The sequence below is a fragment of the Carassius carassius genome, chromosome 30, assembly GCF_963082965.1.
Source record: "Carassius carassius chromosome 30, fCarCar2.1, whole genome shotgun sequence".
Classification (NCBI taxonomy): domain Eukaryota; kingdom Metazoa; phylum Chordata; class Actinopteri; order Cypriniformes; family Cyprinidae; genus Carassius; species Carassius carassius.
In genome coordinates this window covers 29,524,716-29,543,119 of record NC_081784.1, presented here as the reverse complement: position 1 = coordinate 29,543,119, position 18,404 = coordinate 29,524,716, and the positions used below count along the sequence as shown (strand labels likewise).

The window sequence follows — 18,404 nt, the reverse complement described above, 5'->3', positions numbered from 1 at the left end:
AATTAGTGCTGAAAAGAAGTGGACAGTTATTTTTGCGCCTGACCTTATTGAATACGCATCTGTAAGAGTTTCCCTTTCAGAAGCAAAATTTCTGGAGGAGAGTATTTAAATGAACGTTTACGCTCAACAATTTTCTGGTAATTGCACCATTATTTAACGCTCCGAAAAAACATGTCCTAATGCAGACGCTAATTTGCGTTGTTCATTACGGTAATGATCTGCCTGTGTCTGTGTTCTTTAATTTGCATATTTGTCAGTAAATCACCTGCAGAAATTTTCACTCCCATTAGCGTTTTTTTGGAATTTATCCCGCAATAATTTGCCTTGTTTAGTAAATCTGGCCCTTGGTGTATCATTAATTATGACTGGGATACACTAAACTTGTGAACATGACTTTCATCCTGGACAAGTTGATGCTAGTTGCAGATATGGAAGATATAGGGAGTCTAAGTTAACGGATTTCACACACACAAAAAAAGTGTAGTGTATAATGGATACATACTTGTATTTATTATCTTCAGACTATGATTTTGTCCACAGATCATGCATGTTTTATATGTAGGGCTGATTTAGAGCATGAGTTTGTTGTGAAAGTCTGGTAGTGTGTGATGTCTAGTGTTTGAAATCTTTTCAAGTTGTGTAGTGACTTCCAGCTTTAACATACACTGTCCATTTGCAAGGTGACTGACAAGTACAATCACAAATGGATTAATGCCAAAACCCCTTATAAGGTTTTGAACAAAGTTATGTGGTCATAGTAAGTGAAAACAACCAGCCTATAATGTTAAAAATAATCCCAGTAATTTATAAATAGTTTCTCCAAACGAGCGGTTCCAGATTTCTCCCTACGTACACGCCATCATAGGGAGAAAAAAGTCCCGCCCATTTGTGAAGATCTCTGCAGCAGCAGTCTGCCATTATTGTTTTCTTGCCAGAGATGCAATGTCTACATCAAACAGGCATCACAAAAAACCCCACTAAAGTCCTGTATGTTTGTGCCAATCATTCAGTTCAGTGCTGACGTTGTGCAAAATTTGCTTCTGAAAGAGGGATCAATTAACTAAAGCTAAAGCTACCATTGGCTCTGCCTGTTTTCACTGATGCTGCTTTCACGTGCTACCAGAATGATTGTAAATAAGAACGTGGTAATTAAAAATTGCACATGAATTGATAAAAATGCTTGAATTTGTTAAGCTCATAATCACAAATGGGACTTATAAAGTTTGTGATTGCATGCGAAGGCACCATGAGACCGGCTATTTTGTTTATTTTATTCACGCTGCATTCCCAGACTGTGTAATTCATAAATGCATGATTTATTATGCACAGTACAATCAGACTTTCAAACCGAGTACATTTTCTGTAAAAAAACAAGCCTGAACTAATAGTGGGATGTTTATTTGCCAGCACTGGCGTGCCAGAGCATGAGATTAGGAAGCTCCACCCTCTTCTGAATAGAAAGAAGGGGTTTGCATTTAAAGGGACAAACACAAAATTAGTGTGGTTTGGCTCATACCCTAAAAGTGGCAATTTTAACAAGCTATAAAAAATATCTGTGGGGTACTTTGAGAAAATCTTCATATACACTCTCTGGGGACATGAGACACTTATTTTTCATTTTGTAAAAAGGGGCATAATAGGGTGCATAAACATTAGGGTGGCCGTTCTTGGGGGGTGATTTTTTGTTATTGGAAATGTTAACTTCTCATCACTTCATTTGTTTCTCCACTAGAAGTATGTAATGCATGCGCAATACCATTCAGATAATTTCTCATTTAGGGTATGCCAAAAGTATGTATCTTTTTATCAACAGGTACTTCAAAATTTGATTGGTGATATAAGCAAAGGTTTTGTTCATAAAAACTAAACTTTTGACTGTTTCTGATATCAGATGACTCTCGAACCTTTGCTTCTCCACTGGAAGTAGGGGCAGTTGTGGCCTAAAGGGTTCGAGTCTCAGTACTGGCAGGAATTGTAGTTGGGGGAGTGAATGTACAGCGCTCTCTTCCACCTTCAGTGATCACGACCGAGGTCCTTGAGCAAGACACTGTTTCACTACTCACTGATGTGTGTGAGCACTTGGATGGAAATACAGAAAACAGATTCAGAGTATTTGACACCATACTTGGCAACAAAATGGCATAACACTCGCAACTTCTTCATTATGATCGTGGCCTAAATGAAGATCCTGGTACCTGGGTAAACTATGCAATTGCAAGAAAGAGGTGTTGCTCTTATCCAAGAGGACAGCGGACTCCTCTCAAAGACTGAAGAGCAAACACAGCTCATTATGCAGATTGTCAGAGAGCAGCAAAATCTGTTTCCAGGTCCACGCAAGAATTCTGTGTTTGAAGAACTTGTCGGATCATCATAAATATCAAGATCAGATCTCAGTTTTATATCAAGTTCACTTTCTTCACCAGTACAGTAATTTCACTCTTTAACATTCTGCCTTTTACGTCTGCAAGAACTTGGATTGTCATCACGATCTAGATCAGATCAGATCGCAGTTTTTCAAAGATCAGTTCTCATCAGCAGGGCTGTAATTTTATTATTATTTTTTCAGATTTTATTTTAGGTGTTTTATGCCTTTGTTTCTATAGGACAGAAAGGGGACAGGAAGCAAAGTGGGAGAGGGGGACGGGATCGGGAAAGGTCCGCAAGCCAGGACTCGAACTCAGGACGGCTGAAGAGCATCTGTGCTACATGTGGGTCTATCAACACTGTTCGGTGTTTTCGTTTTTATCTTAATTGACAGTTTACTAATGGGATGGGTGAGAGCAGAATTTGTTTTTTTTAAATAAGGGCCACCCTAACAAACATGATAATTCTACATAGAGTTATTTTATTCCAAAAAATAGTCTGAATTCCCATGTGTGTATGATTTCTGTGGTCTGGCTAGAATGACCGGTAATTTAAAATATTGATGGCAAACAATCTCTCTCTTGTAGCAGGAGCTTCGAGAACAGAGTGACCATCAGCTGCACTGATAAAGGCAGATGCAGTGTGTCTTTTTGTCAGGTGTGGATGCCATTAGTGTCTGTCGGGGCTGCTGGTGTTTTTCAGGGTCTGCTTTAATAGCACACCCTGCAGGTTCAGATCACAGCGCCGTTGAAGAAAGCAGTTGTTTTCAGTCTAAAGAGCCTCATTTAAAACAGGAAAGTCATTTGTCAGGGTCATTTAGTGCCTTCAGAGCCACAGGCAATAACGGTTTGACTTAAACACTTGCAGAATTTCCCTCCTCTTCAAAAGCAGGGCACCCGCTAGGAAATAGAAACACAATTTACATTCTTTGGATTGCAGTGATTCCACACAGCACATTCCTGTGGTCTTCACTCTGCAGACTGTGCTTTTCAGTCTCTGCAAGCGTGTCCAAATACATCTGTCGTAGATCTTGCCACTGTAATCAACAGATCGCAAGTGGCTATAGTTCTTTCTCTCACGTCTGGAAGCAGTGTGCCATAATCATGTGTGTGTGTGTGTGTGTGTGCGTGTGTGTGTGTGTGCATGCCCGTTATTCACATTATACTGGCCTATGTATTTAAGTACAGGACCCTTAGAAGCTCAAACTTTTGCATTCCAAACTGACTTACATTGATTTCAAGATATACATTTGTTCAGTTCATGCCTTCTCTGGGAGTTGAACCCACAACCTTGGTGTAGCTGTGCAGCATGCTCTAACATTTCGATTACAGGAATGTTTTGTTTTTTTTAATGTTACTATTTTCAGAGAACATTCAAAAGAAATACTCCCATAATGTTTGCAAAATAATAGAATGGAATGTTCCCCAAACGTTTGTTAAACCTAGATTTTTTTTTTTAAACATTAAAAAAACTAAAATTAGAAATTTCAGAAATTATTCATATTATGTTGGCCTTTATGGGTTTTTAGTATAGTTTGTGTAATTTTTGTTTATCCAAAGCAACTTACATTGCATTCAAGGTATACATTTTATCAGGTCTTGAGTTTGCTGGGAGCTGACCCCATATCCTTTGCGCCATTTTCTACTGTTTGAACTACAGGAACTTACATCTCTGCCATGCTGTCGGGCAGGTTTGCCGGTATCGCCATCAGTCCTTTCCCTCTGCAGTCCACAATATTATTATTGCAGGTACAGACGCCTGGACACGAGCCGGTGGTGAAACTACACGACTGAACAGCAGCGTCTTCAGACTGACCTGCAGAGGGACATTAGGAAAGAGTAAGAAGAGGTTGTGAATAATAAAACTTAAGTGTGCATGTGAAAACTAGTTAATGTTCTTTGATTCAGATCAGTGGAAAGCAGTAGATGCTAATGTTGGCTGAAGAGACTGGAATGCAGATTGCTCACTGTATTTGGTTTGAGGGCTTGTGTTACCTGAACAGCTGAATTCATGTTTCTGGACTTCGGCTACATTAAGTCCTCGAAGTGGAGCTGGAGTGCTGCACTGGGTGAACAGACCGATGGTGGGCCGCTCGCGCAGCCACTGGGACAACCAGGCCAGATTACAATCGCAGTTCAGGTTGTTGGAATGTAAACGGCTGAAGGTGGAAAAACAGCAGTATGAAGGTTACAGTTTTTTTCAATTGCTAAACGACAGTGACCACAACTGGAGCTACATGAGCAAAACACACACCGTCACTACACACACAGGAGAAACACTACACACAACCCTCGCTGAGATAACACACACCGTCACTCGGAACACACCGAGAGGAGAAACACTACACACAACCCTCGCTGAGATAACACACACCATCACCCAGAACACACCGAGAGGAGAAACACTACACACAACCCTCACTGAGATAACACACACCGTCACTCGGAACACACCGAGAGGAGAAACACCACACACAACCCTCACTGAGATAACACACACCGTCACTCAGAACACACCGAGAGGAGAAACACTACACACAACCCTCGCTGAGATAACACACACCATCACCCAGAACACACCGAGAGGAGAAACACTACACACAACCCTCACTGAGATAACACACACCGTCACTCAGACACACACCGAGAGGAGAAACACTACACACAACCCTCGCTGAGAGAACACACACCGTCACTCGGAACACATCGAGAGTAGAAACACCACACACAACCCTCACTGAGATAACACACACCGTCACTCGGAACACACCGAGAGGAAAAACACCACACACAACCCTCGCTGAGATAACACACACCGTCACTCGGAACACACCGAGAGGAAAAACACCACACACGACCCTCGCTGAGATAACACACACCGTCACTCGGAACACATCGAGAGTAGAAACACCACACACAACCCTCACTGAGATAACACACACCGTCACTCGGAACACACCGAGAGGAAAAACACCACACACGACCCTCGCTGAGAGAACACACACCGTCACTCAGAACACACCGAGAGGAAAAACACCACACGCAACCCTCAGTGAGATAACACACACCGTCACTCGAAACACACCGAGAGGAGAAACACCACACGCAACCCTCGCTGAGATAACACACACCATCACTCAGAACACATCGAGAGTAGAAACACCACACACAACCCTCGCTGAGATAACACACACTGTCACTCAGAACACACCGAGAGGAGAAACACTACACACAACCCTCGCTGAGATAACACACACCGTCACTCAGAACACACCGAGAGGAGAAACACCACACACAACCCTCACTGAGATAACACACACCGTCACTCGGAACACACCGAGAGGAGAAACACTACACACAACCCTCGCTGAGATAACACACACCGTCACTCGGAACACACCGAGAGGAGAAACACTACACACAACCCTCGCTGAGATAACACACACCGTCACTCGGAACACACCGAGAGGAGAAACACCACACGCAACCCTCGCTGAGATAACACACACCATCACTCAGAACACATCGAGAGTAGAAACACCACACACAACCCTCGCTGAGATAACACACACTGTCACTCAGAACACACCGAGAGGAGAAACACTACACACAACCCTCGCTGAGATAACACACACCGTCACTCAGAACACACCGAGAGGAGAAACACTACACACAACCCTCGCTGAGATAACACACACCGTCACTCGGAACACACCGAGAGGAGAAACACTACACACAACCCTCGCTGAGATAACACACACCATCACCCAGAACACACCGAGAGGAGAAACACTACACACAACCCTCACTGAGATAACACACACCGTCACTCAGAACACACCGAGAGGAGAAACACTACACACAACCCTCGCTGAGATAACACACACCATCACCCAGAACACACCGAGAGGAGAAACACTACACACAACCCTCGCTGAGAGAACACACACCGTCACTCGGAACACACCGAGAGGAGAAACACTACACACAACCCTCGCTGAGATAACACACACCATCACCCAGAACACACCGAGAGGAGAAACACTACACACAACCCTCGCTGAGATAACACACACCGTCACTCGGAACACCCCGAGAGGAGAAACACCACACACAACCCTCACTGAGATAACACACACCGTCACTCAGAACACACCGAGAGGAGAAACACTACACACAACCCTCGCTGAGATAACACACACCATCACCCAGAACACACCGAGAGGAGAAACACTACACACAACCCTCGCTGAGATAACACACACCGTCACTCGGAACACACCGAGAGGAGAAACACTACACACACAACCCTCACTGAGATAACACACACCGTCACTCAGAACACACCGAGAGGAGAAACACTACACACAACCCTCGCTGAGAGAACACACACCGTCACTCGGAACACACCGAGAGGAGAAACACTACACACAACCCTCGCTGAGATAACACACACCGTCACTCAGAACACACCGAGAGGAGAAACACCACACACAACCCTCGCTGAGATAACACACACCGTCACTCAGAACACACCGAGAGGAGAAACACTACACACAACCCTCGCTGAGATAACACACACCGTCACTCAGAACACACCGAGAGGAGAAACACCACACACAACCCTCGCTGAGATAACACACACCGTCACTCAGAACACACCGAGAGGAGAAACACTAGCAGCAAACACCAGTACAGAAAATACTCACTTTTCATCTGTACAGTTTGAACAATTTCAGTGACTTCATACAAAGTCATATTTTCTTCAAACAAAAGTGACATTCTTTCACATGATTTATTTACATTTTTAGAACATAACAATTCTTTAAGGTAAATGAAAATTAGCAGTTTGCTTCAATAGTCTGGAGTAATTTAGATAATTATAGTAATGAGAAAAAAAGGTAGAAACTAAAAGTACATACTGTAATTCAAACAAATGATTTTCAGGGCTAATCCTGAAATCGCAATCAGCAGTGTTTGAAAGGCACAAGACTGAAATCTATTCTGTTTTGAATGTGTGCTTCACAGTTTTGACAGCAGTGTGTTAGCATTTGAACAAAGTGCTGTAAATCCACAGTGTTGTGCAGGTTGTGGTTAAAGTCATGGGATAAGTGTGGAGAGTTTTGAAAACTGTGTTCAAGCAATGAAAAATGAACTAGAGTTTGGTCCACATGTACTGCTGCTGTGCAGACTGAAGTTAGAGTTTTGTACATGTGACTCCAGTTGTGCTCGCTGTCATTTAGCAATCGAAAGAAACTGTAAGATGAAGCTTTTTTTACACAAGGTTAAAGACCTTGCCCTCAGGCCATCCAATATGTGGATGAGTTTGTTTCTTCATCAGGTTTGGAGAAATGTAGCACTGCATCAGTGTCTCATCAATAGATGCTCTGCAGTGAATGGGTGCCGTCAGAATGAGTCTAAACAGCTGATAAAAACATCACAATAATCCACAGCACTCCAGTCCAGCATTTAATACACTGAAAAGACAAAAGCTGAATTTTTTTTTTTACTAAAATACGATCCCATAAAAAAGCTTCTGAATCAAGTCTGAATCAAGAGAGAAATCTGCACAGATCAGGCACCGCTTACAAACCAAAATAGAACTAAATGGATTTTATTATTACTATTATTATTATTATTTTACAAACACAGCTTTTGTTTTCTCAAAATTATTAACTGGAGAGGTGTGGTTTACTTGTGGATTATTGAGATGTTTTTATCAGCTGTTTGGACTCTCATTCTGACGGCACCCATTCACTGCAGAGGATACTCTGTGGATTTATCCAAATCTGATGAAGAAATAAAATCATCTACATCTTGGATGAAAGTGAGGGCATTTTCAGCATTTCTTCCTTTAACCAAGCTCACAATGGTGTTTGCTCAGAGCTCCTCTTAAAGACCAGCAGCAGATCATGTTGTGTTTCAGGTGCTCTTGCCAGTATAATCCAGTCTGAACTCACATGGAAATCCCTGCTGTGCTAAGCCTGTCACTGAGCTTTACTACTAATGCCAATAGCCAATTATCTTTCCCCTGTTCCCAGTATCTGATCAGCGGGGTCTTTTCTTCTCTTAGGTAAAGAGGACATGCTGATAGGGTATGCATCATCTACCCGAAAAAACTATCCTGTTTTACAGCCACATACTGTTTCAAAATATTCCACAGAAACTGACTGCAATCACGGGGTCGCAGAAACCTGACCATTTCATAGCATAAATCTGTGAGCGAATAACAAAATAAATAAATAAATAAACCAGACCAAAATGAAAAAAGATACTCATGTGGTAAAACGTGGTAAAACGGTTCACAAATTCCAGAGAAATGTAGCAGAATATACATATCATAAAACCAGTGTGTGGGTGTTTATTTCTGTATGTGTGTGTGTGAATTACTGACTGTGGCTTCTGGCAGAGCCGTGTGGCCTCCACCGTCCCGCCACGACTGCATGGAATGACACCGCGTGTGTGTGTGTGTGTGTGTGTGCACGCGCGTGTTTGTGTGTGTGTGTGTGTGTGTGTGTGTGTGTGTGCGTGTTTGTTTGTGTGTGTGTGTGTGCGCACGTGCATGTTTGTGTGTGTGTGTGTGTGTGTGTGTGTGCACGTGCGTGTTTGTGTGTGTGTGGGCGTGTGTGTTCACTCGTGTGTGTTTGTGTGTGTGTGTGTGTGTGTGTGTGCACGTGCGTGTTTGTGTGTGTGTGTGCGTGTGTGTGTGTGTGTGTGTGTGTGTGCACGCGCGTGTTTGTGTGTGTGTGTGTGTGTGTGTGTGTGTGTGCGTGTGTGTGTGCGTGTTTGTTTGTGTGTGTGTGCGCACGTGCATGTTTGTGTGTGTGTGTGTGTGTGTGTGTGTGTGCACGTGCGTGTTTGTGTGTGTGTGGGCGTGTGTGTTCACTCGTGTGTGTTTGTGTGTGTGTGTGTGTGTGTGTGTGTGCACGTGCGTGTTTGTGTGTGTGTGTGCGTGTGTGTGTGTGTGTGTGTGTGTGTGTGTGTGCACGTGCGTGTTTGTGTGTGTGTGTGCGTGTGTGTGTGTGTGTGTGTGTGTGTGCACGTGCGTGTTTGTGTGTGTGTGTGTGTGTGTGCACGTGCGTGTTTGTGTTTGTGTGTGTGTGTGTGTGTGCGTGTTTGTTTGTGTGTGTGCGCATGTGCGTGTTTGTGTGTGTGTGTGTGCACGTGCGTGTTTGTGTGTGTGTGCGCGTGTGTGTTCACGTGTGTGTGTGTGTGTGTGTGTATGCGCTTGTGTGTGTGTGTGTGTGTGTGTGTGTGTGTGTGCGCGGGTGTGCGTGTGTTGTTTGTCTGTGTTGAGCTGTCAGATAAGATGGACAAAATCTGGAGTTCCCATAGAAAAGATCATGCAAGCACATACACATATTTTATATAGAAGCCTGTTTCCACCACTGAATAAAAAATAAAACAAGGTAATTGCGACTTTTGCAAGAATCTCATAATTCTGACCTTTTTTTCTTGCAATTGAAACTTTACATCTTGCAATTCTGACTTGTTTTCTTAGAACTGCGTGATATAAACTCACAATTGCGAAAATAAACAGTCAGAATTATGAATTAAAAGATGCAATTACCTTTTTATTACTATTATTCAGTGGTGGAAACTTATTGTACTCTAATTTGTCAATAAGATGCATATTCTGACCGGTGTATCACACCATCTGAAACAAATTGGTATGTGTAGAGAATTTTTGACTATAACAGTTGATAAGAATAATAATTAGTCTCATTCACAATATTTTATAAAGTAACTTGCATTTCCTGGGAATCAAACCCATGACCTACTCTAATATTTTAGCTACACGCTTGCAAGATTGCGTTTGTGTGTTACTCACAAGGTCCTGAGCTTGGGCATGTGGTTGAAGCTGGACACTGGGATGCTGCTGATGTTGTTGTTGTTCAGGGTTCTGCGAAACATCCAAAAGATATGAATCAGTTCAACGTGAAATAATCCAGCCTGATCTCTTAAGAATTCAGAACTACTTGTACATAGCATTCAGCATTTTTGTACTTTAGGTGAATGTGTTAAATTTATTGGAATTTAAAATCTGTAATTCAACTAATGTCATGAATTCAATAGTCTATGATCCTGATGAAATCAAAAACATTTGTCCATTTCTACCACTGGAATAAAACGCTACTGTTTTACATGCTTACGCTCAATTAAAGATGCATGTTTTAGTGTTGATGCAAACAGTGCTAGAAGCAGATGTCTTGCTCTTGTTCATGCCACATATGAAATTTCGGTTCATATTTGTTCTTTGGCTGTTAAGATGGAGTCAATAGGATGGACGTGTTTTTCTACTCACAAAACTTCAAGTCCACGTAAGGCGCGGAAAGCTCCGTCCTCGATGCAGCTGATGTGATTCTTGTCTAACTGCCTGTAAAACACAGAGGGAGAGTCGGTTAAACAGACGCTGGGTTTAGTCTGCTCTCTGTGCAGGTGTGTCGTGGGCTCTCACAGGTTCTTGATGTCAGTCGCTCCTCTGAAGGCCTTTCGGGGAATCGCCTGGATGAAATTCTCACTCAAGTCTCTGGAAAAAGAGAAAATCTGGGATTAAATACATTACATAATGCACATACATAATATTATTTTATAAATGACATTACAGGTACTTTACATCAAAATAAGATGCACTTGAATGATCTGTTTCTGAATTCATGTCTCAAAATGTTCATGAGTGGCTTAAAATGAATGCATCATTGGAATACAGAGATTATTCAGAAACCATGGGGCACAGGTCTCTTTCATACATCATACATCAGTAAAAAGTTGTCACAGAATAAGAATAAGTGAACAACTCAAGGTGACGAAATGTTTGCTGTCAGAAGAAGAGGAGGATAAACTCAATGTTTTAAAAAGCAAAGACTCTCAGAGGAAAGCAGTTTTCAGGTTTAACAAGGAACACAAATCACCATCGAAGCATCATATAAGATGTCCATGTGACTTGTTCACTATTCATACATACACTAGACACCCTACATCAGCTCTGTGTGAGAAACTGAAATATTGTGGTTATTTACTAATCATTTTGCCAAATGCTTAGCTTTCTCTGCCACATTGATTATTTTTTTTATAATTGATATAGCTTTCATTCATATTTTGATATTTTATAAATGATCTTTTAAAGTTTTTGTTAGAATTTCAGTAATTTTGTTATGTGGTTCTGAAAAAAATGTGCAAAGTGAACATTATTATTGCTGCGCATTGCACAAGGCTTATGCATCATGCACTGAGAATCTGAAAATCAGTTATTTGTTAACAAACATGATTCTGACGACAAAACAAAGGATCAGCAGCAGTATTAACAGACTGAGGACGCTTCTGAAAATCAATAGAGACAGACATGGCATCGCAGGCCACGCAAAACAGCAGAAAGCAGCTGAAAGGCAGCATCCTAAATCCTGCTGTCATGCTTTAAAGTGATCGTGTGCTGAGCACAAAGCTCTCTGGGTAATCTGAGTGGATTACACGCTCGTGTTTAAGAGGCTAATTGCGTATCTCCAAACACTAATGAGAGGCACTCACTTTCATCACAGCGTCACGATTGTAATTAGGCTCTATATAATAATGTCTCAGTTCATTCACTGATACGACTGAAGTGCTGATGTCTGCTGGCTGTAGGTGAAGGGTTAGTGTCTGTGAGCGGGCAGAACTAATGAGTGTTTGCTAGAGGGCCGTCCCGTGACAAACAGGGCCACGCAGACTATAGACATTTCAACAGAGGACAGTTTGTGTGGCTAAAAAGAAAAAATAACACATGCCAATCCCCTTCTGCTCCTTCAAAGCACTCATTTATAGTTTTATAATCCACAACCATGGTTGGCAGAAAGGTCATTAGAATGAACATTTTTACTGAGTTTTCGGTTTTTTCTTATTTGGTATTTTTCTAAGAGGAAAAACATGTGGATGACTATAAGGTCTTATTGTTATACAAACTGTATATTTAACTGAAAGAAAACAAATCGATAAAAAGATTGAGTCCATGTTTTATACTATATTTCTACTTTTTAAAATGCTAGTCATTTTTGACTGAAAACACCATAAATGTATAAAGAATTTGTTTTGTTTTTTTAAGTACACAAATTATAATTTTTTGGTGACTTGTTAAACCCTGAGTTCTCCTTGTTCATTTCGACTAATAGCACAGGCTGTTAGTAAGGGCGCAGGCTTCACATAACACAGAACCAGGATACCATTATCGTTGACTTTGAGTTATGAAGTCTTCCTGAGGGAGTGCAAACCGTGCTGGGAATCGTCTGGAAGCCTCCCAAGAAAGTCCAGTAACCACAGAGACAACGCAAATAGCTTTCATTCCCTGAAGATCCAGACCAACAATGAAAGCCTTGCTGAGCTTTCTTCATCACCATTTTTGCCCATTGTGCTCATGTGCAAGGTTTGGCCTTCTAAGAGTACCATTCGCTATTTGGAAATGTAAGAAATGCACACGTATCTAAAACCGAGAGCTTCTTAAATAAACAAAGCAGAAAACGGATATTGTGCAAATTGTGATATGTGATGTTTGGCAGTTGAGTCAGTTTGACGTACACTGGGCCAGAGGAGTGAAGGAAACGAATGACGGAAAAGATATCACTTGCCCAATACCGAACGGCACCAGACTGCACACAATCCCACAGGACACGTGCCGCTTCAGCAGGAAATACATCACAGCTCTCAGAGGTGTGCACGACAGCACACACACACACACACGCATAGGTCTAATGCGTATATACTGTACAAACTGTATATTCTATGGCCCTACACCAACCCTACACCTAACCCTAACCCTCACAGGAAACTTTGTGCATTTTTAGATTTTCAAAAAACAACAACAACAATGACAAAAAAAAAACAAAAAACATTTAGTATATTTTTTTAGGTTTTTGATTTACAGGGACATAGGAAGTGTCCTTATTAAACCCGCTTCATATTGTAATACTTGTCATACTTGTGATTATACAAATTTGTGTCCTCAACCTCCCAAACCAATGCACACACACACACACACACACACACACACACACACACAAATATATATAGACTCAAACACTGACTTTCAAGGAACTTTCACCAGTCTACACTAACACTGCATTGCCTCAAGTTTAATACTAATTTTGGAAATTTCATTTCATTTCCACATACATTTGAGTTTCCTGCTTTATTTAAAAAATGTTGTGCACTGTTTTTGTGCACCAGCTATACACAAGCCAAACTAAACATCTCCAAACTGTTATTTATGTTGAAATACATGAAAAACAGGCAACAGACATTGCATGTGTGGTTTTATGGAGTTTGGTATTGATCCAAACGCAGCTGGGAGACGCTTTGGGCAGAAAAAGTGGGAAGGTCCTTGTGACAAAGCTGCCATCAATCTGTCAATCACACACTATTGGCAGATGTTTGTAGGTGATGAGAATTCATAATGGGATATTCTAGGAGTCTCCAGTAGAGTGAAAGAGCAAATCCATTCAGGAGAACTACAGAAACAGATGAGTCTGGAGTACATATATAATCAGCTGATGTGCCAGCTACAGCTGAACACATCTAAAATATCTGGCGTCATAGTCAAAAATGGCCAAAACTGATCCATTTAAATGGCTCTTGTCAAGAAACTGAATTTGCACATTTGAAAAACTGAATGTTTTTGGAAGCATGAAGCCAACAGATATCAGAGCTGAACAACAATACAGTCAATCAATGAGACCAGTAAAACTGCACATTTAGTTAGGAGACAAGACTCAAACTTTTGGGCCTTTGATGGCTGAAGTCCTGCCGCTCCTCCTGAATGACCACACGATGCTACAGTAGATCTGAAACAAGCTTCAGCTTTCATCGTTTTCACGTGGCTTAGATCAGTCTAATCCAGGATGTCAGGTTCTTTCATCCTGCTGTTCAGATGCTCAGTAAGTGATCACTCTTCCTGAATAATTATCTGAAGTAATTACCATAGTTTGAATACATAAACATCTCTCTAGGCTTTCACCATCTCAAGCTTTATCCTCATTTCCCTAGAGCTAAATGTATTATTCTTCATAACCCAAGTGAAACTGATTATTTTGAGTCAATTATAATAAACGGCAATTATAAGAGAGAGAAGTTGGAAAACAATGTGAAATATCCAGAGCGCAAAAAGTACAATAAAATATATCTCTTGAGAAAATCAGAAATACGCATCCCAATTTAGCTACTGTATAAGTATGTTCAATAGTGTTAAAAAAATGCCATACCTCTAAATGCTATTTCCCACAATGCAAAGCATTAGACATTTCTGCATAATTAAAACTGACATGACAAATGGATGCTAAACCACCTGTAAACACATAATCATGATGCTTTCTGAAAGCTTGCAGTGCACTTTATGACAGCAGATGATGATATAGATAACTAAGGAAATTCTGTTCTGGAAATTGCAATTCCAGACGAAACGGCCTCAATCTGAACAATATGAAAGAGTGCAGGACAGAGGGAACTGGCCTCATTAATCGCAGCAGAAGTGTCTCATGCCCGAATACGCTACACTAGTCTTTTGTCTGCCGTTCTATTGAGTGTCAATCGTGTAAGGGCACTTTAGCAGGATTAGACCGGATTCATTCATATCTGCTTTCTCACACATTTTCTCACGCATTCTTCTCCTGCTCGCTTCAGTGTGCAAAATATGAATATTCAAAGCATGGCTTCTTTTTTATCTCCTGCTTTGCAAGGTAGTTTTTAACACTTGAGTAAATATTTTGAAAATTGTGTTTGGTAAATTCACCGTCCAGTCTCCTGATGCCACAGAATGTTCAGAACAAAATATTTGTTCCCATGGACTCAGCCGCGGAAATGAAACTGGAAGTGATGAAAGCAGAGTATGACAGACTCGTGTGTTGATCTTTGTACCTGTGATTCTCTGCAGCGGGTGTGTGTGTGTGTGTGTTTGTGTGTGTGTGTGTGTGTGTGAGTGATGCTGTATTATGTGTGTCACTCTCTGACACAATTTATGGAGCAGAGAGGAGAGCATGAGGACTAAACAAATAAATATAGAAGGCTTCAGTGCAAACACTCACACACACACACACACACACACACACACACACACACACACACACACACACACACAGCGAGCTCGTCTCTTTCCAGGCTTGCAGTGCTTCATGGGTAATGAGTCGGGGTTATTGCGGTCAGAGGCCAGTGATTGGTCTCTTCATCAGTTCATAAAGCTTCACTGGTCAGTTATCTTGCCTGCGGTGCTTTGGATGACAAAGGACACAATTTTATTTTGGCGTTGTGCATCAGCAGATACACAAATGAAAAGACTATTTAGGTTCCCTCTAAACACTCAGATCCATCAGTGAGTTATGTACAACAGCCAAAACTGCCAAACTGGTCCTGAAACAGCAATATTGCCTTTTTGTAATTAGTAACTGGTGGATTACTATGTAATAAACATGTAATAAACCAATATTGGTAGTATTAATTAAAGCAGCACCAGCAAACTAAGAAACAAATAGATACACAGGTGATTTACAGATTAACAATGCAGTTTCTACACAGCAGTTTTTACTTAACAAAAAAACACTCAGAAATTGCTAGTTAAATTCACAAATAATTAAACAACAAACAGTAAACACATTGACACTAACCTCATACATGAAGCAAGACTGGAACAGTGTTTTGTTGTTGACAGTGTAACGTCAGAAGAGTTCATTGAAAATGATTTAGATGATTATTAATACAAACGTAAGCACAAACGTAAGATGTGTGTGCTGTTTTCCAATATTAATAACTGAGCTACCATATGTTTTCTTCCCAAGCATGACTATTTACACAAATTCAGACTCGAAACCATCATTATTATCTCACGCTCAATATCTTGCGCTTGTGTTGACATATAGCCAAGCAAATAACGTGATGTTAGACTGAAACACAGCACATTCATCAGAATATTCACAGCCTACAGAAATCTAAAGGTCTCGTCTCTCCGTCTGTTTCTGCGGGTGTAATATAAATGTCCTGAGGCTTTGTGAATCAATGATTCCTCACCATAGGTGCCGCCAGTCAAATTACTGAGGTGAAGGTTGCTAGGAGACCAAGGTACCCAGCTGGAACTGTGTGTGTGTGTGTTCAGGAACAATGGAGCATGAACAGACAGAAGTCAGTGTGTGAGAGTCTCTCATGATCACTCTAGACTCTTACACATATCTTGCATCTTTTTTCACCAACGTTAATGTTTTCATGCTTCCAAACTCCCACAGTCCCCTCCAGAAAACCAAAGCTCTGTCTTCTTCAAGAAAGGTCATTGTCTGCCACGTTTCACAGCCCAGAGGCTTCAACATAGGAAACTTTAAAACGGAGAGGGAATAAATAGAGCCTATATATATAGAGCTCTCTCCTAAGAATGCCAGATAGCAGAGAGGACTGTCCTGTTGGCAATTTTTGCAAGAAAATGAACCAACTTTGAATTCAATTCCAGTTCACATTGGTGTCTGTAAAAATGCAGTTAGGAATGAAAACTGTGAAAACAAGACCAGCATACTCATGTTTCACACTTTAAGCATGAAACTAAATGTAATTTTACTCATCATGAATCATGGGAAGTAAAAAAAAAAAAAATCAGTTTGTTTTCTCAATTTTACACAAATAGTAATGTTGACTGCATTCACAAATCCTGCTGTTTTCAAACCAGTAAATGTTCAGCAAATGTTTACTGCTAGATACATTCTGTTACTTTATAAAAAAAATATTGCAGTTTCAATGCAGGGGTTTGGCTCACAACACAATCAATACAATCCAATCCCACTGAGCACCCTGCCATCGGGGATGGGCGTCAGGTTATCTTTGTTTTCTTCTAGGCATTTACAACCTTCCCTCTTTGGAAAGTCAGTGCTGGTGTGTGAATAGGCAGCAAGAGCTCTCAATAAAGCGTAGACATCATCTGTGCCCCCCACCGAGCCACCACACTGACCTCTCCACCTCAGGACTTCCTCAGGCAAACACAGCTCCAGGGGGGCCCAGGCTGACCAATCCATCTTGAGCCAGTGACAGCAATGGGAACGGCATTTAGACCCGAGGCCAAGGGTGAGAGACTAAATAAAGAAGACCGGCGCGGGTGTGATCAGGGTTACACATCGGCTGCACAATGGCAGCACTGCTCCAAGCCATGCTTGGACATTTCTTTAGAGGAATTATTTGAAAATCACTGTGTAATTGTGTTGGTAGAGTCAACCTTCCCAAAGTATGACCATTGGATGCATGTGTACTTTTGTTAGAGTGTTTGCTCATCTCCTTGTTTGCCTGTCAGAAGTTACAATGGTATTTAGACAAACTAGTCTCATTGGTAAAATGTGCCTCTACATTTTCGCAAAACTCCAAAATCATATCTATTCATACAATCCACAGCAGTTTCCAGCTGACAATCTCATTCATATGCATTCGTTCAATCTGCTTACACCCTACTGAAGGTAAGGTTTAAGGCTGGGACTTAATGTTTAGGGGTGACCCTCCATTATTAAAATCTTTATAAAAATTTTACATTTTTGTTCAAATTCATATGCAATTGCCACCTCGTAAAATACTTTTCTCATAAAAAATGTTTTTTCATAAGATCCAATTATTATTATGACCGCTAAACACTTTTACCACGCTGCATGAATTTGTAAGCTAATGCATGTTAACTATTTATCATAAATGCATTACTATTTTCCATTTTGAAGAAGTGGTGGCTAATTCATATTATTGGTGGCTAATTTGTAAAAAAAAAAACTTGTACGTACATTTGTGTACAATCTGACTATCCCCCACTGATGGTTGGGTTTAGGGGCAGGATCTCATGTTTAAGGGTGAGCTTATACATTTTAAAGTAATATATTTTAATGTTTGCATTACATAACTAGGTCCATATGGCTTTTCAGACATAGTAAACTTGCTCATTAGCGCACCTGGTACAGCATTGCACTTGTAACGTGAAGCGCTCTGGTTTGAGTCCTGTGAAACATAAATCAAAAAATCTCAAAAACTTGCAGAAGCAAGCTAAAATGACATAGTTTCTCATGTTTGCTTTTGCTA

The 18,404-nt window shown here is 41.0% G+C and overlaps 1 protein-coding gene across 1 annotated transcript in view; it reads right to left on the bottom strand.

Annotated features, from left to right (window-relative positions):
- Positions 1-18,404, bottom strand: part of slit1a (slit homolog 1a (Drosophila)) — a 63,667-nt gene that overhangs the window by 24,784 nt on the left and 20,479 nt on the right. The window contains exons 5-9 of the mRNA XM_059518172.1: positions 10,822-10,893; positions 10,669-10,740; positions 10,195-10,266; positions 4,359-4,522; positions 4,032-4,179 (exon numbers count right to left, since the gene is read on the bottom strand). Coding sequence (XP_059374155.1) covers positions 4,032-4,179; positions 4,359-4,522; positions 10,195-10,266; positions 10,669-10,740; positions 10,822-10,893 — 528 coding nt within the window. The remainder of the gene's footprint in view (positions 1-4,031; positions 4,180-4,358; positions 4,523-10,194; positions 10,267-10,668; positions 10,741-10,821; positions 10,894-18,404) is intronic.